At 36.2% G+C, this 25,115-nt stretch overlaps 3 protein-coding genes and 1 long non-coding RNA gene across 5 annotated transcripts; 1 reads left to right on the top strand and 3 right to left on the bottom strand.

Moving 5' to 3' along the window:
- Positions 1-1,947: 1,947 nt before the first annotated feature.
- LOC116132392 lies at positions 1,948-3,161 on the top strand. The gene is made up of 2 exons (XR_004128400.1): positions 1,948-2,072; positions 2,633-3,161. It is a non-coding gene; the product is annotated as an uncharacterized LOC116132392 (long non-coding RNA).
- Positions 3,162-4,537: 1,376 nt separating this feature from the next.
- LOC116132385 (protein LURP-one-related 17-like) lies at positions 4,538-5,475 on the bottom strand. The gene is made up of 2 exons (XM_031418038.1): positions 5,123-5,475; positions 4,538-5,033 (listed from the first exon to the last, which is right to left on the bottom strand). Exons 1-2 carry the CDS (start codon positions 5,405-5,407, stop codon positions 4,623-4,625), a joined length of 696 nt encoding a protein of 231 aa, XP_031273898.1. The 5' UTR covers positions 5,408-5,475; the 3' UTR covers positions 4,538-4,622.
- Positions 5,476-10,415: 4,940 nt separating this feature from the next.
- Positions 10,416-14,790, bottom strand: LOC116132384 (probable serine/threonine-protein kinase PBL8). 2 transcript variants are annotated; one of them, XM_031418036.1, is made up of 7 exons: positions 14,656-14,790; positions 14,404-14,533; positions 13,978-14,309; positions 13,768-13,903; positions 12,776-12,912; positions 12,551-12,674; positions 10,416-11,229 (listed from the first exon to the last, which is right to left on the bottom strand). In XM_031418036.1, exons 2-7 carry the CDS (start codon positions 14,453-14,455, stop codon positions 10,727-10,729), a joined length of 1,284 nt encoding a protein of 427 aa, XP_031273896.1. In that variant the 5' UTR covers positions 14,456-14,533; positions 14,656-14,790; the 3' UTR covers positions 10,416-10,726. The 2 variants fall into 2 exon arrangements, with proteins under 2 accessions (XP_031273896.1, XP_031273897.1); XM_031418037.1 differs by having other exon boundaries at positions 14,404-14,518; positions 14,656-14,781.
- A 3,306-nt stretch (positions 14,791-18,096) lies between these two features.
- On the bottom strand, positions 18,097-20,889 carry LOC116132355 (cysteine protease RD19A-like). Its single transcript, XM_031417997.1, has 4 exons — positions 20,379-20,889; positions 19,619-19,738; positions 18,743-18,989; positions 18,097-18,623 (listed from the first exon to the last, which is right to left on the bottom strand). The coding sequence occupies exons 1-4, from the start codon at positions 20,823-20,825 to the stop codon at positions 18,343-18,345; spliced, it is 1,095 nt and encodes a 364-aa protein (XP_031273857.1). The 5' UTR covers positions 20,826-20,889; the 3' UTR covers positions 18,097-18,342.
- Positions 20,890-25,115: the final 4,226 nt, after the last annotated feature.

The following is a 25,115-nucleotide window of genomic DNA, read 5'->3' as shown; positions in this document are numbered from 1 at the left end:
CCTAAGGGTTGTGTCAAAGTACATTACTATAATAATACATAAACATGAAACTTGTAAACTCACAATATAAAATTTGTAACATGCACTTTTACATGACTACATTATAGCCACTAAGGGTGATTGGTTCCTAGTACCCTGTATTTTTTTAGGGAACTGGAATCAGAATTCCTAGATGAAACCGAAACTTGAAACATAGGTTCTGGTTCCGATTCGGTACCCAGGTTAATTTTAATTACCCCCACTTTTAAAAAATGACAAATACACCTAACAGTTTACAAAAATTATAATTCAGTCCTAGTTCCTACCCAGATACCTAGACCTTGGTTCTGATTCCTGATTCCAACACTATTGGAATCAGAACCAGACCCGAGAATTCCTGATTCCAATTTTTCAAAACTGAAACCAGATCCTAACAGGGCCAGTTCTGGTTCTATCCTTTACTCATGCTCACCCCTAGCCACAACCATGTTCCTAGTAGCTTCAGGACTCGATGAGAAGTTGGCAAAAGATGAGAATCACGAGGACAAATTTATAATGCAGAAGCCATCGTTGTCAAACTTAGGAGCTAAAGAATTGTGTTGTTTCCTTGTTAAACAAAAAAAGGGGGTGATCCCCCACCCATGCCAAAGCCATGCATGCATTATCCAAAGCCAGCCGGCTTTGATGATTATCCAAAGAATAGATATATTATGAATCCTTTTCCATAAGAGGATAAATACATACGTTAGAATAATCTCCCTTGGCCCAACTTATTGTGCTTTCACCAACATTCTAGTTTATCCATTTCGTATTATGCAATCATCTTCAAATGTTATGCCACATTTGGCAAATATTTTCACCTATCACTTGTTACCACTTCTACCAAATCTAGTAGCCATGTGATTGATGAATGATATATGAATCCACGTTTTCAATTAACAGAAATCGTGTAAATTAAAATTAAATCTTCATGTGAAATAAAAGTAGTAAAGGAAAATTTGTGAACTCTGAAAGCTAAACACCTCATAAGAAAAACATAAAATAATAACTGAACACAATAATTTACTCTGGTTCATTCCTTTTTTAAGAATCTATGTCCAACATTCAAACAAAACGATTTTATTGAGTATCAGAAAACTACAGAATACAAAAGATGAATAATATTGGTAACTCACTCTTTGCTCTATCTTCACATCTAATGTTTTTAATTATTACAAAAAATACATAATAGAAATCTAATCTCATTTGAACTTATAACCTAAATCAAGCCCAAAATTAGTTGTCTTAAATAAATAGTCTGTCAAAACTAAGAGAAGTATATAGTATACACCAACAACAACACCATATCCAACATTATCTAACATTATCTATTATTAGGCAAGGCCACTATTTTCAAATTTTCAATATGGACCCGGCCCACAACTTTTATTGTGCTTCTTATTATTTGCGTCACATAACCTAGCTTCACTAAAAGTTCATGTGACCAGCGGTGACACTATAGTGTCGACACCATCACTCCGCGGAGTTTCATTTACATATTCCCATGTCGCCATTAAGTTCGAAAAAGACAGGACGATGAAAACGACAGGTGAACGTAAACCAAACGCCACAACTTGGTAATGGCATTGGTAGATAATAAAATAGTCAACTAAACGTCACTATCATCTGGGTCCCATGAAAAAATAAAATCTAACGGTGCGAAACATTCCAATCTGTCAAAAAGAAACGGCTGCAAGTTTTGTAGCTTTTGCTCGTGAAAGACCGGCGTTACATATTATTTTTTATTTTTGTGGCCTGGTATGACTCTTTGCTTTTGTCCCATATTGAAACAACTAACGTCCATTGGGTGTTTATCTTTTTTTTTTAAATTTATAAAATTATTCATGCGTCATTTTCCTTTAAAAGTTATATTACATTTATTAATAAGGTTCCAATATGCTCAATTTTTCTGACATTTCATTGTTATACAGGAGAGTGACAATCCATATGCAGTTCCGATTAGCATGGGTATCTTTAAAGTTTTGGAAAGCCCACTGGATATCACAACTACCACGATAATCAGAAGGATTGTTGCAAATCATGAGGCATACCAGGTTCACTTCCAAACCCTGTTATCTCTGATACTTAAAAAAAAAAAAAAAAAAATTTGCAACCTTTTACAGTCACCAATTCTGTCGAGAGTTACAAATGTATGACCATGATAGCACTTGACTGAATAAAGGAGCTTTCTGTGCAGCAATCACACCATGATCAATGCCTTATTTTGAACCGGAAAAATGACCTTTTTAAGATGTCATTTTCTTGCCACTGTCATTAGTATGGCTAGTCCCTGTTTAGACCTATTAATTGTCCTCCAACCTTGGAATATGTGATGGGCATCCAATTTGTTGGCTGAATAAATGTGATCCATTCCTGTTGACTGTGTCCACTTGAAATGAATATCATGTTAAAATTGTGTTACGACTGATCTGTATGTCTGATAGAAATGATTGAACAGAGGGGCCCTGTGCTTGTTATGAGGTTTAACCTATAATCAGCTCGTCTGACCCTGTGGTTATCAGATTCTTTCCATTTTTAAGACGCGTGTTATCTCTGCCATTGTGTTTTTGTGTTTTAACCTAAGATTTTTCTTTACCCTCTTTCTTTTCTGCAGAAGCGAAACGAGAAAAAGGCAGCTAGTGAGAAAAAGTATTATGAAGGCAAGACTTTCTTGTCTGATGATTGATTGATGTATCAGACCATCTGGTGCACATAGGTTGGTGGATGCATATTTACTAAAGTAGTGAATGGATTTATCAGTGTATTAACATGATGGATGACTCGATAGAGATAAGTGATTGAAGATCATATGCGATTGCTGAGTCAATCTTGTCACGGAATTCTGTACTTCTAATTTTGGACCACACTTTGTTGGAATTAGATTCCAAGGCGATAATTGAGAGTTTAGGGTAGAGGTTCAGCCTGTCATATGTATAAGAGCTTGCTTCAGTTTTATGCATTACTGATTTTATTGTACCCATTAAAGTGCTTCTACTCAGATGAAAAGAGCAATTCTGTCTGCTATGTTTGTTGTCATTGGCAGCCCCTTTTTCCTTTTAATTAGGTTAGCAGAAAGAGGATTGAATGTGAATTCTCTGTTTTCTGGGAAATAAATATTAGAAAGAAAATTTTTCTTCTTCTTCTTTTGAGGCAAATGACAAGTTAATTCCAGTAAGAAAATTTTGAAGTGAAAAGATCCTTGTATGGCATATATATTAGGGTATTATTTTATTAAACAAATTATTAAGGGTGCGTTTGGTTTATTATTTTGGATAGGATTTTGGGAATAATATTGGGTAGTTGAATAGGGGAGTATTACGAGGTAAAATTTAAAAATTTATGAAAAAGCCCCCAGGTTTGTTAATTTAATTAAATACCCTAATATATAAAACGATAAAAACACTCCCATCACCTGTAGTGCCAGATTCCGGCCACCACTGTCGGAATCTGGTCGAAAAATTGTGTTATGACACAGACCGGTCAGATCTGTGTCGTAACGCGTCATTATGGCCTTTTCCGGCCAGATCTACTACAGATCTGGCCGGAAAAGGTCAAATCTACGGCCTGTTGTGGCTGCGACGGTCGGAAAAGGCCAAAACGACGACCATCTTTGGCCGTAAGCCAAAGATATGGCTGTCGTTTTCGGTCAACGACGGCCATTTCTTTGGCCGTCGTTCACGACCAGATTTGGAAAAGGCTAGATCGGTGAACTTCCAGCCATTTTTGGTCGGAAGGTAGGCCGTTGTACAAATTCCGGCTATCACCGACGGTGGTTGCCGGAATCTGGCAAGTATGAGTTACGGGGGTATTTTTGATAATTTTTAAACTTTTTTCAGGGTGTATTTGGTGAAATTAATAACCTTATGGGGTCTAAAAGTAATTAAAAAAATAGGATAATATTTCTGGAATAATGTGCCAAACATTATTTGGAGAATAGATTAGGAATATAGATTAAAAATAATAAGCCAAACATGCCCTAAGCTGTTTTCTTATATAATACCTCCGCTATCTCTTTAAAATGTTTACTGTTTCTCTTTAAACATTATTTGGAGAATAGATTAGGAATATAGGTAAAGAAGAATCTTCCAAGAGTATTAACACTTGCCATTAATATTGTTTTGTACTATAAATAAATGGATTTTAAGGTCTTTATTAGCTTCCCTCTTGATTCTTTAAAAGTTAAAACTAGGTATAATTTTCACCGGTTCAACTAGCTATCTTAATCAGATTATAAATTTGTAGTTTTGTACAGGATGATTAAGGGTATTTGAGTCGGTTTGTACATACATCGACTAATCCTTCAAAAACTTTGAATTTAACGATCGCGATTTAAAAGAAGTTATCGTAAACCTCTCTTTTAGAAGATAAGAATTTGACATCATCCAAAAAGTGGAAAAAACAAGAGAGTCTTTGTCTAAAGAAAGACAATCTATGTTAAATGTCAAATCCTTTATAAATCCGTTGCACTTGCATGGCCAAAATAGTGCGTCCGACTATATCATTGATTTAGAGGGATGTATGGGGGGGATAATGAAAATTTTGGTATAAATGAACTTATTATGAAACTATAATTTGTACAAGGAAAGGGAAGAATTTAGTCTCAATTAAGAACACAAAACTGGAGCAAATGGCTTGCTGCATATGCGATCCAATACTATTACAAACGCCATAACTAAATGAGTGGGAAAACCAGGCTGAACTACCAGGTTGAAGACATCGTCGCTTAGTAAAATCGTTGAGTTGACTCTCTTTCGAGAGATCTTCGCCACCACTTCTCCATTTGCATTCTTGATCTTGCAATTTCGAGTCCTGAAAGAACCCTCGATTGTGAAATCCGGTCTATTCGACTGAGCTTGTTTATTCCCTCCCATGTAAACGTCCGCTTGATCTTTGCCGTTGTGGAAGAACACCGGCGACCTTCTCATCATTGAGAACACTCTAGACCTCTTTCCATGGTCGTCTTCTTCTTCTTCTTCTTCTCTGTATGCGTTCCACTGGTATTGCATGCTTAACATCTGCCCATCAAACACGAACGTCAAGAGTCAATTACTATGCATACATATTGATGATGAGAAAAGAAAGATTTTTTTTTTTTTTTTTTTACCTGGGGTTTCAAACATAGCAAACCATTCCCAGCTCCGTCCATGAGAACGAGACCAGCGGCTTTATTCCTTGAATAATTATCAACTCTGAAAACCAATCTCCCATGGTGATCAAACACTGTGAATCCGTCGGTCCCTTGGAAACTCATGCTTGATCTCTTCCATACAGTCAGCATACACGGACGACGTCGTACTACATCTTCTTCCACCTCCACTACTTTCTCTTTCGACATCATCAAACCATTATGTTTGTTCTCAGCCGGATATACTTTAGACATACTGAACATGCAACTTCTTTGCAGTACCCAGAACCAGAAAGAAACTCAACGAGAGTTATATAGATAGATATAGAGAGCTGATATATATAAAGAGAGGAGACGGTGGTGGTGGTAGTTATATACTCAATCCAAAGTCCAAACTTCATCAGTTCCAAAGATGGATTAATTAATTAATGGATTAATTTAATATTAAAAAAAAAAAGGACGTGCGTGGAAAGAGAGACCTTTGTCTCGGACTTTTGTCTAGCTTAGTGGCTTACACAACTAACACCCCTAGGCCCCCTCCATTTATTCATCTGGTTTTCTTTTTTCTTTTTTTATTTCAAAACTATGTCCAGTCCATTTCTTAATAAGAGGAGCCTCCTCTTTTACCTGAATTTGCTCATGCATAATCATGTTACATTGAGACACACAAAAGTTAGCGGTCTTGGAAGTAAGGGAAACCATCATTTCCCATATTTTCCCTTTGGGAAGCCATTATCAAACACCCATCATTAACATCTATATATTTTGTTGTATACATTTGTATCAGTCCCAGTCCTGTAGATGTCAATTCAACAGTATTTATGCTTGATTTTGACACTAACTATTCGCACGTGAAAAATGTTAAATGGGCTTAGAAACCACACGTGGTTATGAAAGTATTTAATTGAATAAAGGGTGAAGAACAATATTTAAAGTGGTTCGGATGCTCACAAGGCGAATCCTACGTCCACTAATATTGTATTAATGAGTAAAGTTATGCCGCGTTCAACGAGTTGAGCTACAACTTAGAGAATACAAGAGAGAGAGAGAGTATACTATTCTAGAGTGAAATTAGCCAATCCCACAAATGGGAGAGGAGACATCTATTTATAATAGGATGAATCAAGGTAATGATTACTAAATCTGTGAGTGGGGTGGATACCGTGCAAATCTTTCTCTATATCCTATTGCTCACCTACCCGAGTGATTTTCTCGATTTGTATAAAGATTGGACACGTAGATCATCTCCAACCATTTGCCAACCTGGCATAGACCCACTACACTGACAAGAGCATGTCACTCACATCATCATGCAATATGACCACATCTAAACGATCATAGAACCATTTTAAGTTCTAACCAATCATGCTGACAAGACTCCGTGTCAGCCCTATTTTTTTAACATAATAAATGGATTTTTGCTTTACTGGAAAACTCATATCGTACGGAGTGGTAAACAATGGCTGCTGGGCTAGCTATAATACTATAGTATAGTATAAATCAAGTGGCGGAGGATTATTCAAACCTTCATGTGATCACATTCTTTGTCGTGATAAAGAAACTTCGTTATCTAATTTTTCATTAAATTATGCATCAAGTTGATCTCCAGGGACAGTATTCAAAGGCCAAGACTTTATATAAACGTGGGTTTTAGTTGGAAGAAGCTCAGCAGAATGAAATCATCGTGTACGAATGTGTATATTTTTCTTCTTTCTTCTTGTTTTTATATGGTGTCTTGATTATCCAGAGAATTTCAATTTGATTCTCCCAACACACGCGTACAGTGATTAATGTTAATTTTATCCTGCGGGGAAGAATTCTGTGAATAAAACAAGAGAGCAAGATAAAGAATGGAATGATGGACAGCCAATCTGACGAGGGTTTATTCCTGCATTAATATTAATTTAATCTGCGGTTGATATTAAACTAGAGCAACTTGGTTTAAAATTTTGAGTCAGGAAACCACTAAATAATCAGTCTTTTTGTTGAATATTATGGCATCATTTTTCTTCATGAATATATACAAGACCAGATTAGCTACTTGCGTAACATTGTTGACAAAACAAAAGATGACTTTCTTCATTGCAGTGACAGACATCCATCCAATTACCTAAACCATCTGCAGTTTCCTCACTTGAAACAAAGCAGAAACCAGCAATTAGGTAAGTAATTAAATCCTCCTAAAACCCCAAGTTAATTAATTTTGTTGTGCCTAAAAAATCGCACTGATATCAGTACCAACCAATCAGAGTTTATGAAGGCTTTGTGTCATCCAAGAGCTGCTATATCGTCCCAAGATAGAAGGGATACGGTTGTCACTAACCCAGCAGATTCAAGTTTTGTCTATGAGTGGATGAGGACCGCACACCTATCCCAACTTTATTAAAACAAAAAGATAAGGATTAAGGAATAGTCTCCATGTGTCAGAGCAACTTGCAAAAGCATTCATTAAATTGACCTAAAAAGTGTATAAATGAGCACCTCTCTTCACGAAAAGGGGGGTTGGGCATATGAGAGCTAGGCATAGATTTGAGCTTTATTCTTTCTCTCTGTAAGCAGAGTATTTCTTCATCTTTGTATGTCTTACGGGCAATATCATAAAAATAGTCAAAAAATAATAAAATAACAGTGGATGTAGGAGTTGCTTTAAGCATTTGAACCACTATAAAAACCTCTATTGTCAGTATATTATTTACGTTTCTACAACATATATAATCTCACTACCATATTCAAATGTCATAGATTCATCACGTGTAATTTCTAAGACTCTTTTAGCACTTTGCATATGCGAGTCATTGGTATCTAAAATCAAGCATCAACAAATTTCAACCTAATTAATGAATGACTCTGCAATTAAATTGTTGTGTTTATAGAGATCAAAAGTACATATGCATGCTGATTTATGTACTCCAAGGTAGGGGAGAAAATCGAGCAGCTCAAGCTCGACTCAGCTTTGGCTCGAATAATCCCATGAGTCAAGTTCAATTACTGTACAAAAAGCTAAAAAAACTTGATTAAGCTCAACTAAAACTTAATTAACTAAGCTCGAATTCGACTTTTAGGTACTGAGTTCGAGTTCGAACTCGATTCATCGAACTCAATACTGTAGTAACTGAGTCGAGTTCGAGTACCCAGATACTCGACTCTGCTTGATTTCACTCCAACTTGATGAACAAGAATGGATTAGAATGATACAGAAACGGGATAATATATTTGTTTTTGATGTTCATGTGTGAAGTAGTAGCTAGTGGTCTAATATCATCACACTTGGCAAAAGCATTAGGTTGGTGGTGGTCGTTGTATATATGCATGCTGATTTATATACTCCACCGTATGGGAGAAAATCGAGTGGCTCAGCTTTGGCTCGAATAATCCCATGAGTCAAGTTCGATTACTGTACAAAAAGCTCGATTAAGCTCGACTAAAACTTAATTAAACTCAAAAAGTTTGACTAAAACTCGATTAACTAAACTCGAATTTGACTTTTTGGTACTGAGTTCGAGTTTGAACTCTATTAATCAAGCTCGAACTTGAACTAGAACTTGGTACTATAGCAAACGAGACGAGTTCGAGTATCTAGATACTCGACTCGACTCGACTCGATTTCACTCCTACTCGATGGACAAGAATGGATTAGAATTATGCAAAAACGGGATAATATATTTGTTTTTGATGTTCATGTGTGAAGTAGTAGCTAGTGGTCTAATATCATCACACTTGGCAAAAGCATTAGGTTCGTGGTGGTAGTTGTATATATTTATATATATATATAATGTAACTGCGATAAAGAAATGTGAACTAAAGGCGAAAACGATAATTTACTTAATGGAGAATGTGTACTGCATTAACTCCTGTAGTTTATATATTAACATGCGGATAGAAAGGGGGTTTGATTTTGATCTTCGGAAATGGAAGTATTTTTATTTTAATGAAGAAGATGAAGACATTCAGAGCATTGACTTTGTGACAGCAATTAAATTCCATTGTAGTGATTATACCTTCTTTTAGTTTTTAAATATATTCTATCAGGAAATGGATAGAATTCAGGTAAGTGTCTCTGGTAGTGGTAAGTTTCAGCAGCCATCATCAAACTCAAAACTGAAAAAGCAATCTGATAGGAATAAGGTTATGCAATTAAACAAATGTTAATGGAGGATTAACCTTCCCATCTTATATGGTAGTGCGCTTCCAGGTCACACACAAAAGAATGAAAGAAAAATCCAACACCTTTTCACCACCAATGCATTAAACTTTCTGAGAAAAGCACATGTCTAACTTAACTTCTGATATGCATTTGCAGAGCGAGAAAGCACATGGAAACTAGAGCTAAATGAATGTATATGAAATGTTCAAACAGCAGGGCTTGGCCACTGATATGTATTTCCTTTACTTGATATTTCATGAAAGCAATAACACTTACGTGAAGAGAATAGAAATGGAAAATGCTTGTTTGATTTAAAAATATGAGATATATATATATAACAGTAGATTTGATGTTAAATTTGATGGGCACAGGAAGTACAGTTGCAGGTTTTGGGAACGAATGCGCAAACCCCAAAAGGCTTGTTGGGAAGCCGGCAGTCGATCCCAAAGCAACAGGGAATGGTTACACAGGTGGTGGTGCTGGAACTTGAACCGCCGCAGCATTTGCAGAGCAAGCAGAGCTGAAATGGTGTAAGCCTTCGTCTATTGTCCACCACCACCTCCATAACTCTGTACTCAGTACCTCCAATTGGCTGTAGTAGTTCTCCATCTGCATTTAATAATTAATAACCATTTATGGTAAGTGAATTAATTACAGATTAACATATATATATATATATACTTATACATTTAATCTAAACAAAACACCTAGTCCTTGAGCCACCCTTGCCCTGAAATGGACGATCAATAAAACCAACGCTAGTACTTTGATTCCATAATTCATCGTGCAACCAGAGACACAGATACAGCGACAGAAAGAGCCAGACAGAGAGAGAGGACGATGAGGGTTGGAGCTGGGGATTTTGTGCATAAAAAATATGTGGTGGAGAAGAGATTAATAATTGATTCGACATCATGGGTCAGTTTAGATATTTTCGCTACCAATTAGAGATTCTACAAAGTTTTGAGCCTATTACAGTAGTTCGATATTTCCATTTCTCACATAAGCAGTTAAAATTACACACATCTTGTAGTGAAATAATTAGGGTTAGGGTTTTCATGTTCAAGATAGAATCAATCAAGAATTGATAACCCTAAATTATCAAGAGTTGCAGAAACCCACAAAATCTTGTTATCCTCGCAATATCAACAGTAGCATTAACAGTTCATAACAAAAGCTACAAGTTCAAAATATGTGTATGTAGAGGAACAAATATTTAACATGGCAAATTTCCTCGACGAACACAATTAGAAAATCGACACAAGCCACCGTGTTGGCTAGCAACAATTAACAGGGGGCTTGGGTTCAGAGTGGTACAGTGTACATTAAGTACAAAGAAGAAAATGCACCCATGATTTAACAAGAAATTTTTTGTTATCTTGAAAAGGGGTTGGAGAGGAAACCGCACACCAAACAAGTATACAATAGCTCACATTTTTTCATCTAACCCTGCATGCTGCAGGACCACCGGGCGAACAATTTGGATTGGGCGATCGACAATTAGCACCAGGACCAACATTATTGCCGAACCTAGAACGCACCCGGTAACCTGGGACTCCTCCCATTGCAAAAGCGTTAGCACCACTAACGGCAAAGGTTGGGGTCAGTGATAATGAGACTTCATTACCAACATCACTAGTACATTGTAGAGGTTCCAAAGTTTCAACTACATCGCTCATCAAAGGCCTTGCTTTAGGATTTTGGCTTAGACAATAGTATGCCAAGCTACAGGCTTTCTGAGCCGCCCTCACTGAGTACTGATTTTCCAATCTAGGGTCAATTATTTGCAACATTTTTCTCTTGTCATTCAGTTTTGGCCGGGCCCAATCTACCAAACTTTGCTCCTTGCTTGGTCTTGTTTTGTCAACAGATTTTCTTCCAGTCAAAAGCTCCAAAAGAACAACTCCAAAGCTGTATACATCACTCCTGGCAGTCAGGTGGCCTGTTCAATTCATTCAGATCTTATTAATGCACAAGCACTAGCAGAAATTAGAATTCTTTTAAGTACAAGAAACATGAAACTGCTCACATGCACAACACAGACATCACTGCTACTTCATCTACTGACTTATTTAAAGGAAAGCCACAAATTACATGAGAAATGAATTCAAAAAATTAGTCGGCATGAAGAACAAGGGGTCAATAATAGGGTAGGATGCACTCAACAATGCACCAAATTACTGAAATTCACTAATCACTTGTACTTTTAACAATAAAAAATGCTATGGGAAGGATAGGAATCACAATTTCTCAAAAAATCCATGATTTCAGTTGGTTCCTGAGAGGTGTTACAAGGCTAAACACAGTAATGTGCTTAAGAGTGGAAGCCCGTCTTCAGTATCATCTATTATTTATTCCTTCATTTTTGTTTGGAAATTGAATGAAGAGTTTTAGTTGCCAGAAATCAACAATGACACTAAACTTCATACCATTGTCAAAGGCAAAAGCTTCCACTCTTCTGGTTTCATCAAGAAACATAACAGGATATTTTCAACCCTTTGGCTAAAATTAATGCAAACTAAAAGAGTTCTGGAAGTTTTTAGAAACCTCACTTTCACTTCTGAATTTCATTACAAACGTCTCTCAAAACTTTTCAAAACCTCACTACAAGACAAGTATGGAAATTTTGCCCTTCCATCAATGGTTTTTTTTTTTTTTTCTTCCTTTGTACTTTTTTTTTTTTTTTTCCGGTGTCAAACTACCACCATATGTTCTATCACTTCATAGTTCAATCATTATTTTCTTACTAATGTTCTTTTATTAGTTAATAGATGAATCATTAATTTCTTATTCTTTTCTTCATCAAATTTCTTGTTCCCCATCAACTACATTGTCCTTTCTCATAACCAAGAAATTTTGCATTACTTCTGGTTCTGGAGATAACATGAAAATATACCGGTACTTAATATGTACATGTTAATGTAAAAATAGAAGAAAGACTCAAATTTCAGGTATACAAGAGACAACCCAAGTAAAACTCCAGTAAAGAACCTTAAAATGGCCCATATGATATATCATCCAATTTGTATCAGATAGTAACATCACACCACAGAATCCCATGCCACCTCTCTATCATGCAGTTCTTATCATCAATGCCATCAAAAAAAGATTTCATTCTCCTTATATACAGAACATAGATTCAAAAACAACTACCAGTTGATTACAGCTTTCAAACTAAAGATTTCCTTTTTATCTTCCTATATAGATTAGGACAAAAGAGCACTGATAAATTAGGAATTTCTAAGATAAAATTGAGGGCATACCAGTCATTACATATTCAGGAGCAGCATAGCCGTATGTACCCATCACTCGAGTTGATACATGGGTCTCATCACCTTGTGGTCCAGCTTTTGCAAGACCAAAATCAGAAAGTTTGGCCGTGTAATCCTGAAGATTCCAAGACAACAAACTTTGATGAACAAGAACAAATATACCACACGACCTTAATAGAAAATTTGTAAAATGGAATGTTTGAAGTTTTAACTCACAGAATCCAACAATATATTAGAGGTTTTGAAGTCCCGATATATAACTGGCCTTTCAGCATTGTGAAGGAAAGCAAGCCCTTTGGCAGCTCCAAGAGCAATCATCATTCTTGTGGCCCATGATAGCGGAACAGTTGCCTCTAAATGCATCAGGAAACACTTTGTTTAAATGAAAAACTGATATGTTACTGGAAACTAAGTAGAAAATAATGCCCCCTAATGTCATCAGAATTAATTGCTATTATTTGGTCAGCATTATTTTCCTCAGTAACTCACACACAGGACAATAGATCACCACAATGTTATATGAATAAATTAAATAACATTTTAACAAAATAGTCTAATAAAATTCAAAGTTGATATTGCAATGTAGAAGCCTCTTCCAAAGATGAATAGTACAGATAAATAACACCCCATTTGAAGCAAGAAGCATTTGAGTATGACATGCTCTTAACTATTGAATATGGGAAACAAAAATTATAACTGAAAGTTTCTCTTCCGTGTAAATGACACTTACACCTGATCATGAATTCTTGATTTTACCCTTTCATTAGGGTGGAATCAGCAGTTTTTCTCTTAAAAAATCTGTGGTTTCTATCTGCTTGAGGTTATTATCCTAACTACATTTGATTAAGTTTTGAGAAACAATGAACTGTATTTCATGCGAATTTTTTATCTTAAAGAGCACTTTCCAAGACATATAAAGTGCAAAGTTGACAACACTCAACAATGGAAGTAATAGAGTAACACAATAACACCACCCAAAAAGGACGAAAAGGCTATGAGTATGAGTAGAACCTTCTAGGGAATTTCCTAAGCAATCAAAACCAAACAGGATTTGCATTTAGATCCTACAACACGGAGTGAAAAAGTTCAAATTGTTTGACTTAAGCATATAGTAGATATTTACAGGTAGTAGAGAAGTTGTAAATTTGCTCAATGCTTCTAAATATATGGAATAACAAGCATAACAAGTAGAAAAGACAGGTGCATACTGCGAAACAGATGATTTTCAAGGCTTCCTCTGAACATAAACTCATACACAAGTAACCTGTGATCATCCTCACAACAATATCCGATCAATTTAACAAGATTTGGATGTCTAAGTTGGCCGAGGAAGTTGACCTCCGTCTGCGAAAAACAATTAATTAATTAATTGAAAAAACAACATTACAATGAAACGAAAGAGAGACAGAAAGACATACAAGCCATTCACGGTGGCCCTGAAGGCCCTCCTTATTGAGAACCTTTACAGCGACAGGGAGAGATTTAAGACCAACCCTGACATTCTCGTCAATGTAACCTTTGTAAACAGTTCCAAAACCACCTTCTCCAAGAATATAATCAGAGCGAAAACTCTTAGTGATAGTCTCGAGCTCGTACAAAGTGAAGGCAATTACATGAGTATAAAGCACCGCATTGCTTCTAGAATCCTCTAAATTACGTGGAATAGAAGAATCACTCAGATCTGACACAGAACGACTGTGCTTCTTCTCGGTTTTAACAGGCAAAGACGATAAAATATGTAGCTGCTGAACTGTAACAGTGTCGAACACCACAAAAACGAATGATTAAAAAATAAAACCCTAAAATTAACAAATAAATGAAAAAGAGAAGTTAGATCTGAAGACCTTGAGCATTGGTAACAACGGCCGATTCCTCTCTAGTACCACAGTTGCCCATTTTCCACTTGCGTAACGTTCCTGATGGCGCTCAGGCTGAGTTTCATTCTTCGCCCTGCCAAAGCTATTTTTTTCCTCGCTGTTTCAGTACAAGCACTTTCTTCTTTAAAATACTTAAAAAAAAAGGACAATTGAAAAATGGAAATTACATATTAGTTAAACCTCCATAACTAGAATTACTTGAATAACAAATAATCCAACCTCTCTTCTCTTCTCGTCTCTTCTCGTCTCGTCTGTCTTCCTTTGCCTTTTTTCTCAGTGGCGATTGGAGTGAGTGAGAGTGAAACCCAGTCCAGTCCCTCTCTCTTTGTTTTACTAAACAGTAAGTGGATCTCCACTCCCCTTCGCTTTTTGCTTTTTTTTTTTTTTTTTTTTACTTTACCTCTCAAAGATAATTTTTTTAAAAAGCAAAGAGTTAAATACATTTTCGTTCCTGAGATTTAGTTTCAACTACAATCACGTCCAATTAAATCTGAAAATGACACTTAGGTCTTTATCAATTATCAACGGTTTAAATTTTTTTGTGAAATTCTAAAATACCCCTAATCTTCTGAAAGTAGTATTAAAAATTGATAGAATTATATAAATAAATAAAGTCAATGACCATTAACCGACAATTTTGTTAATTATAAGAAAACAAAAATTAATAAATCAAGGATATTTTAGGCTCCTTTTGGCACATTATTTATACCCATATTCTCAATCTTATTCCCCAAATATTGTTTGTTTTGTTATTTGAGAAATATTAGTATATTTTTTAATTACTTTTAGACCCCTTAAGTTTATTAATTTTATTAATAACTCCAGAAAAAAGTTTAAAAATTAACAAAAACACCCTCACCTGCCCATACTTGCCAGATTCTAGCAACCACCGTCAGTGGTAGTCGGAATCTGTCACAATGGCCTACAAACGACCGGAACTAGCTGGTAATTTACCAATCTAGCCGGAAAAGGCCAGATCCGACCGATCTACGTCGTAACGCCATTTTCTGGCCAGATTCCGACAGTGGTAGCCGAAATCTGGCACTGTGGATGGGTGGAAATGTTTTTGTCATTTTACAAAACTTTTATATATTGGGGTGTTTAGTTAAATTAGCAAACCTAGGGTTTTTTTGTAAATTTTTAAATTTGACCTCGTAATACTCCCCTATTCAACTATCCAATATTATTCCCAAAATCCTATCCAAAATAATAAAATAAACTGACCCTAGATTTTAAAGAAAATATTCGAATAATTTTTGAAGGTTTGAACATATATAACCACATCAATAATCTTGGTTTCTCATAATGTGAAGGTTTTATTTAAAGACAAAACTAATTGTAAAATTAAGTAGCTTACCGAGAGTATCCTTAATAAAAATACGAAGGATACGATCTCTATCGAATAACACTAGACTATGTTAAACCATAATAAACTCGATGACCATATTGGACTTGGTAGTGTAAAGCATTCAAGCTATTTTTGCCATTGTTAACTTTGGCTGAGGATAATCAAGTTGACTGATACGAACCTTAAGTGTACTTTCAAATTATTCAGGACCTTATAGATCAAATCTCAGGAACAAAATGTATTTTAAAAAAAAAAAATTGTTGGGTGTGTTTGTTTTATTATTTTGAGTATGATTTTTGAAAAAGTTAAGTTGGGTGGTTATTATTAGGGGTGTTCAGTTCCGGGTACCCTGCATTTTTTGAAGGAATTGGAACCAGAATCGACGGTTCCATTTCCTAGGTACCCAGAACCAGAACATGTAACAACGATTCCGGTTCCAGTTCTGGGTACCCTATAAAATTCATGACCCCCCAAAAGTTTTTAAAATGATAAAAAAAACCCTTAAAAACTTACAAATACCCCCCCACAGGGCACTTGTTACTAAAAATAAGATTACAAATTATAAATTCAAAATTAAAAACTCTATTACTTTGTAAAGGTAGATTCTCAAAAGTCAAACCAACTTATTTTAAATGTTATGAAATATAAATATAAATGTATTCATATTATTTTTTCTACAAAAGTTTTTATTTACCCCCCTAATCTTTAATTTTATTTTATATTAGTCTCGGTTCTTGGTTCCTGGTTCTGGTTCCTAACTATAGGAACCAGAACCGCACAATAACGGTTCAAAAAATTTGGAACCGAAACCTACCTGTTGACGGTCGATTCTGGATAGGAACAGGAACCAAACCTCGGGTACCCGCTGGTTCCGGTTCCAACATGTTCTTTTGAACACCCCTGGTTATTATGAGGTAGGATTTGAAAATAAACAAAACACCCATTAACTTTATTAATTTAGCTAAACACCCCTACAATAAAACATTAAAAATTAACAAAACACCCCCCACCCATCCATTAAATGTCAGTAGCTGGTCACCACTGCTAGAAGGTGGCTAGCAGTCGTCGTAATAGCATACGACAGGTTGGATCTGGCTGGTCATGAGCCAATATGACCTTTTTCGGCTAGATTTGACCACGTTTGATTGTCAACAATGGCCAAAGATATGACCGTTGTTGACGACCAGTTATTGCCAAAGATCTGGCCGTCAACGACCAGATCTTTGGTCTTAGCTCTAGCCTTTTTCGGCCAAATCCATGGTAGATCTGGTTGGAAAAGGCTATATCAGCGCACTACCGGGTAGATCCAACCCGTAGTGTGCCATTACGCCATATTTTAGCTACCTTCCCTCGGCGGTGGTCGGAATCTGGCAAATGTGGGTAGGTGGGGGTGTTGTTATCAATTCCTAAACTTTTTTTGGGGTGTTTAGTTAAATTAACAAATCTAGTGAGTTTAAAATAGTTGAATATAATATAATTAAATTTTCAGAATAAAGAAAAAAAACATGTATTTTGGGTAGGATAAAGCAGAAATAATGCCCCAAACATTGCCATTATTTTTTTTTTAAAGGGGTTTTCTCAACCCATGAAGCTTACGCTTAATCTAACTCTAACCCAACAAAATTTCCCCTAATAATTTAGCATGATGGGTTTATTTATATTTATCACATTACCCTTATGCCATTTATTTTAATACAAAAAACTTAAAGGCAGGAGAATTTCTGTTATTACTAAAACTATGGGGATCTTTGTGATCTAATTATACCTCAGGGGGGTTTTTGTTATAAACCCTTGAAATTTTAAATCTAAAATACTAGGCCCAAGTTGATAAACATCTGGGCTGGATCATGTACAGAGAAATGGCATGGGCTTTGAGGAAGAGTGAGTCCATAATCTGGCAGCTGTGATTTTAAGTCTTATCCAGTCTATCTCATCATCAACTATCCAGACTCACTCCAGTGAATTCACAGCAATGGCGATGGCAATGGCAACGGCAACGGCCGTAACGGATAGTAGTAGCAAATGGAGTATGGCATCTCTAAGTTCAGCTCTTCCTTCACTCAATTCCACTTCTTCTTCTTCTATTCGATTTTCCTCCTCCTCTTCTTCCCACCAGCGTCGTCTCACTCTCAGCCTCAACAATCAACCACAACTCATCCCATCTTTAACCGGCCTCGCTTCCGCCAACCCTCTGCTCTCCCTTGGCTTCTCCGGTAACTTTCTTTCTTCTCAAATTTTGACATTTATCATTTTTATTTCNCAAAACGAGGCATACAAATAAAATGCTTTTTTATTTAAAGCATAGCAGTGACTTGCTATCATGTGTTTCATATATTTAGTTAAATCCAGATAATACAGCATTCTTACAATAAAGACAGATGAAGATGCAGTAGATGTCATAAATAAAACACTCTAAATAGTTTGAGCAACCCAATCGCATAAAGAATTTCAATCTTATGCTTTGATGGGAATATGACAAAAGCTAAAAAGTTGAATCAAGTTTTTTCCCAAATGGAATTAAACCAACTTATATACAAATCAGAAATGTTTGTAGCCTACTACTCAGAGTCGGCACGAACAGCAGCAGCAACAGTCGATACCATGGAGTCGACTCCACAAATGTTGCGACCTCTGCAGATTTTGTAGAAACCATTCTCTCCCCAGTTTTCTCCCCATGAATTCTTAATGATCCAGTATGGCTTTTCCTTCATCCGGACTGGAGCATAGCCAGCTGAACCGTACCCCACGAGCAACACCCCGTGATCCAAACGCTTTGAGCAAATGTATGGGCATGAAACGCCTCCTATATATGTTTGCATGAACACAGCATTGATGGCCACTGCATTCACATGAAGGTAAAGTTATGAGAAATATAGCCATTAACCATTACTGTAAAACGATAGGCAACAAAGAAAAATTCCTTGAGACATATAACTGTAAGCTATAACAGTTAATTACCTGCAAGAGGACCATTTTTCACGAGATTGGCAGCAATCTGATCCTCGTCGAGAGAGACAACGCTGAAGTTGGACACTTTGGCAGCAATCTTAGTCTTGTCAAATTGGCAGGTGCTGCGGTCAGTACCAGTGTAAGGATAGTCTTCCTCTCGCATAAGTCCACCAGCTTTGAGTGTGTACTCAAAGGCACTATTCATGAGCCCACCACTGCATCCAGAATCACAAGCACCTTGCTCCTCTGGATCACACTGCATATCAATTAGAAGAGTCAATATAATCTAAGCTTAATGAGTCACTTAACTATACAAGCTTATCGCATTGAAACATGTACGTGAGCAAAAGTTGATGAACACATTAAACTGTGTCAATTTAAACAATAAATGGGCATCAGATGAGCTTATATAACTGTGGCCTAATACGGTGGAATCACAAAGGGTTAAACAGGGGATTCATGGCAAGATAACTCTATACAATCACACAACAGAATCAAAAGGGCATTAGACGCAGTACTGCAGGAAACATAAGAGCATGTTCTGCAGTGCCCCTGACCTAGCAAAAAAGGAACCACTAAAGAAAAAGAAATTGAACTTCCAGCCCAACCACATTGAACCAGGCTTCTTTAGCAGAATAGGTGCTCCCTTCATTGAGGATTAGTTCCAAGAGAAATTAGATATCTTGCAATGCTTGAGGAATCTTAGTCATACCCACCATCGAGCAATAATAAAAGCAGGTTCAAGGGGGATGAAGAATAAGCCGGTGTAACACAATGTCACAATATGCCATATGCACAACAATATCTACCATAAACTATATAACACAGGTCTTCTTCACAAATGCAAATAGAGCAATAAAAAGATAAGGCAAAAATGAATCAAACCTCGTGATCACAATCCACAAGCTGTTGCTCACTAAGGCTAACAAGGTTTCCAGTTGCAAGGTAGTTAGCACCTTCCAAAGCTCCTGTAGTACTGAAACTCCAGCACGAGCCACATGAACCCTAATCAATCCCCAACACAATCATCATTAATACATAATTCATCACAATTGCATTCAAAATAAGCACCACTGAGAAATAATCTCCAATAAAAGATCAATTAAAAGAATATCAAAGTCAACCCTATCATGCAAGAGCTTAATATGAAAACAAATACTAAAAAGGAAAAAAATTTATTAATAAGTCACCTCCTCAAACACACTGAAACCTCTCTTTCAATATAAGAAAATGTTATAAATTTTACCATAATAAAGCGCATCTAACAAATTACTATATTCAAAACCAGTAAATAAAAACCCAGATCAAAAAATCAACTTCCTGCCCTCTAATTATTTACTTAAAATAATCATAATCCTAACAAACACCAAATACGGTAATATAAACGAAATAACAATAATAAATATTACTATAAAACATCGAATTTATAAATATTATTACAAATCTTATCTTAATGGAGAGCATTTAACAAATTACCATATCCTAAATCAGTACATAAAAACGAAGATCAGAAAGTCAACCTCCTGCTCTCTAATTATTTAGTTAAAAAAATCCTAATAAACACCAAATCCACTAATATAAACAAAATAAAAATATTAAATATTACAATGAAACAGACAAAGAAAAAATCAAATAAAATAAAAACCTGATTTTTGACAGGCGTCACAGCTCCTTTCTCTCTCCAATCAAAATCCTCAGGCAAATCTTTAGTCGGCAAAATCGGTGCTTCATTCGCGTCCTTAGGCAGCCTCAACTTCCTCAAACCGAGATAAGTCCTTCGGAACTCACATGGAGTCAAATCGGAGAACTGAGTCACACCGTGACTGGCGGTCGGGTCGAGCTTCTGGTGACGCGCGGCACGTCTCAGGTTTCGCTTAAACACGCTGAACCTGTGGTCGTGTTCCTCCCGAGAAGCGTAAGATTTCCCGAACTTTCTCTTGAAGAGCGCAAAGTGATGCTCGGCTCCCAAGAGCTCATCGGCGCCGTCCGTAACTTGCTGGATCACCTGATCGTCGGAGAAGTTATCGGCCGAAATAGCCGAGATAAAGAGGAGAGAAAAGACGACCAAAAACGACACCGCTTTGACATCCATGTTTTAGAGAACAACAACAAATAATGAAGATCCAAAGAGAGGGGAAAGCTATTTATATAAATAAAAAGTAAGATATATTATTTAATAATTATATAAAATATATATTTTTTTTGTATAAAGGGCTGAAAAAAACTAACAGTCGTGAGAGGGGAAGGGGAAGGTGGTTACTTAGGTTGGGGGGAAGGGGTGGACAAATAGGAAGATGACACGTGGAAGAGTGGGAGTGGTGGGTTGCTTGGCTTGTTGGACTACTAATGGGATTGGGTTGTGGAGTTCAATTGTCGTGTGGTTTTGGGAGTCCACGAATAGAGGGGATGACCTGTCGGTTTTGAATGTTAGTTGGATTAGAATTCGGAATCCATTTCTGTTCTGTGATAAATTGTCTTTATCAGTTTGTAAATATTAAAATTAGTAACATTTAAGGCTCTTGAAACCCAAATAATGGCAATTTTTTTTTTTAATGACCAGGAGTGTCCCGGATGAACTTACGTACACCTCAATTAATATCCTAAAATCCTAAAATTATCGACCGAGTAAGAGCTATAGTTAGAGGTGTTAAAAGAAATATAGAAACCGAACCGAACCAGTTTTTCGAAAAACTAGTCCAATTTCAGTTGAAAGAAATATAAAAACTGATTTTTCGATTCAGTTACCAGTTTACTAGAATATGAGAACCGGTTAACCGTAACGGTTTTATAAACCGGTTTATTATAAATATATTAAATCAAAATAAAAAAATCCAGTTTATTATAAAATATTAAATTAAAACCGGTTTGGTTTTGATTAAGGAAAATTCCTAAATAAAAAAACTAGTTCAGTTCACAAAATCAGTTAACTGAAGTTTTGAACACCCCTAGCTCCAATAATTATCTTTATTAGTAACTGAACTCAAGACCTCTTGAATAATACACCCAAGAGCCCTATCGAACTATTCAGTCACCCAAAAGTAAATTATCACATAAAGATATAAGTTAATAACAGTTAATTAGCTTATTAAATTAAAGTTAAAAAAAAAAAAAAAGATTGGATAGTGTATTATGTTATGAACAAGACAAATAAAAGAATAGTTTAATCCATCTGGGTTGTTAATAAGGGTGACTACTGAGGGGATTTACTCGGCTATCAACTTCAGAGCTTTGGGAAACTAGTTAAGATATGCATAAGCTGACCCGAACACTTTCGGCTTTAAAAAAAAAATAAAAAAAATAAAAGGACAAATAAAAGAATGTTTGTTAAGCGTACAAGTCATAGGTATTGTTACATAGCTTAGCGTGTAATTAATTTTTTTCCTCTTTTGGTGGAAGTTATTGATTATTATGATCAAGACATTCCTTGGACTGGAACAATGGCTTGGCCCAATGCTACTCCGGCATTTTCTTTGAAAACCAAACAACTAGGCGTTGGGTCCAAAAGGCTTGAGCAATTAATTTAATTTAGGCTAGCCCACCAAACTAATTAAGCCCACAAATTCAATTAAGCCCATCAACACAAATCAATTCTTATTATAATACGATATCTAGCCCAAATGCATGCCATTTCTAATAAAATCGTGTTTTGTTTACAACTGAATCATGCAATTAACAAAAAATTATACAAAATTTATATAAAATAATAATTTTATCCTTTAGTTTTTATCTGATTGTATGACTCAATTGTAAGGATAGAACTGTTCTTTCTAATATACATATAGTCAAATCAACACGTGCACATTTAAGAGCACCAGAACCATATTCAATTACAATGACAGTCGAAAGCATGCAATAAGCTATTTAACAACATCCTTAATGATTCTTTTTCTTTTCTTTACACAATACTCTTTCTAGCATCAATAAATCAACAAGCATATACATTATTCCAACATGCATGCAACAAACCATATCATAAACTTCATAAACCTTTTTTTTTTTTGGGTATCCAGGGGTGTCCAGGCCAGCTCGTGCGCACCTTGACTATTCTTTCGGGATCCTGAAGTTAACAGCCAGGTAAGCCTTAAGTGATTACCCCTTATTAGTAGTCGTGATGATTCAAACTCAAAACCTCTTAAGTAATACATCTAAAAGTTTCAAGCAAACCGTCAAACTATTTAGAGGTAGTTTAAACTTCATAAACTTGATCCTCAGGAATGAGACTTTTCTTGGTAGGTAATGATGGCAATGGGCCAGCTCGGGACCGAGCACCTGTAATAGCTGCTTTCTACTCAAATACTCCCAAAAATATACATAATGAAAATACATATAAGATAGTAAAAAGAGTTGGGTCCAAATTTTTTCTTTTATTAAACATATACATTCTTTACACAAAATTTGTATCAAGTACAAAAGTTATCAAAAACATGGTAGACAGTGTAACCACTTCCCCTCGCGTGCCGACGTCCATTCGACCGTGTCCTCACATAGATCCTGCAAAACATAGGAAACAACGGGGTGAGCACTAAAACAATGCTCGGTAAGTAAATCCTCTACTCATCTATCCTCGTAACTCTCTCTAATTTTTTCCTTACAATTCTCATTTACTCTCTCTTTTATACTTCTATCTATTTTCTCTTTCCCATAACTCTTTTCTACTAACTCTCTTTTATAAGTCATGGCCTCATCTTACCGGAGGCACGGCCGGGACTCATTCCCGCTCTCCGTGACTTCTACTCGTTTTAGCCGATCAGACTCGCTATGCATGGATTCGGAACCCTTGGCCAAGTGAGTGTATAAACTCTCTCTCGGGTACTCTCGGGTATAGCCCTCATCCGCATGTACTCTCACGGGCTACACCACTTTTCTCTCTCATACTCAAGCCGCTCTCTCTCTTTGCGGCGTACATACGGGAATACTCTACCCATTACTCACGGGTTCCCCATCGCACAACCTACTCTATTCTCTTTTTCTCTCTTTTCTCTTAATGAAGCTCACACTCAAAGTTCTCTACTCTTTCTCTAATGCAATTAATGCATATGGATGACTCATGCTCATTAATGCACTCATGAAATGCAATTATGTCATGTAGACAAATTAAGGCTTTCTTCTCTTACTCATGCTTCTCTTGAGCATTTCATCAAACAACTCATGTGCATACAAAACTCTATTTTAACAATAACTTTTCTCTTCTCTCTAGTCATCCAAAAATGGGAGAAAAACTCCCTCATACACTCTAAACTCATGTCAAAGAAAAACACTCCTATAAGGTTTGCTCAAAACTTCCTTCAACTTCAATTAAAACTCAACTCAACATCATAAAATCTCAATACTTCTCATATTCCAATCTATTCAATACTTTTCAATATCTAATAATCTCATCTCATCTCAACAAACATAATACATACACATTCATTCATTCAATCATACATAAATCTCTACTCAAAGGAGTTTTTACATCTCAACTTGGGTTGGATTTACTTACCTTTTGAATAAGTGGCTTCTCTAACACTTCTCCTTCCCTTTTTGTGGTCTAGCTTTTCTCTACCACTTTAAACAACAACAATAACAATAAGATTTCAACACAACTATAAGCAAAGTTACATCTAAAGCAAAAATTATTACCTTAGGATGCTTTAGATGAAATCTCTACTAAAAATTATCCAAAAGCTCCCTAAACCTCCTTAGAAATCTTGGAAGATTGAATGGAGAGTGGGAAGAAAGTAGAGAATGAGAATGGCGGTGGAAATGGGTGAAATGAAGGGTTTACTACACTTAATCCCTTTTAGCTCATATTATAACCACTCTTTCCCATTTTGCCCTTGCTCTTCCTTAAAAATTTTATCTTTGTCCTTTGATTCATTACAAACACACCCCCAACTCCAACACATTCTCTACTAAATTTCCTTATATTTACTTCCCACTTTTCCTGCTAATTAGGGGTAGAATAGTCATTTTACCCATATGGAGAATTCTCTAGAAACTCAACTAAACTTTTCTGTCGTCCCTTCCCCGCGGCGAAGCAATTTCCGTCGCCCCGGTGAAAACTTACAGAGCCGACAGCACAATTACAAAGCCAACGTCGCTGCGGCGAAGACTATTCTTCGCTCCGGCGAAGTTTGTAATTCCAAGATTCCTCAACTCCCAACCAATTTCAAGGCAAACACTCAACCCACTTAACATACCATCTCAATTAAAGGGCAACCAACCAACCATGGCAATATACAAACTCAATTGAAGCTGAATCAATGAACATTTAAGTAATATACATCAAATCTTAACTACGTACCTCAAGTGGAGCGTTACAGTACCCCTTGGCCCAAGCCCAAGCCCAAGCCCAAGCCCGACTATTTTTATAATGTGAATTTTTAAATATTAATAAATT

The sequence above is a fragment of the Pistacia vera genome, unplaced genomic scaffold (genome assembly GCF_008641045.1).
Source record: "Pistacia vera cultivar Batoury unplaced genomic scaffold, PisVer_v2 Contig250, whole genome shotgun sequence".
NCBI classification, from domain to species: Eukaryota; Viridiplantae; Streptophyta; class Magnoliopsida; order Sapindales; family Anacardiaceae; genus Pistacia; species Pistacia vera.
The sequence above is the reverse complement of the archived record's forward strand: the minus strand, read 5'-3'. Positions and strand labels throughout refer to the sequence as shown.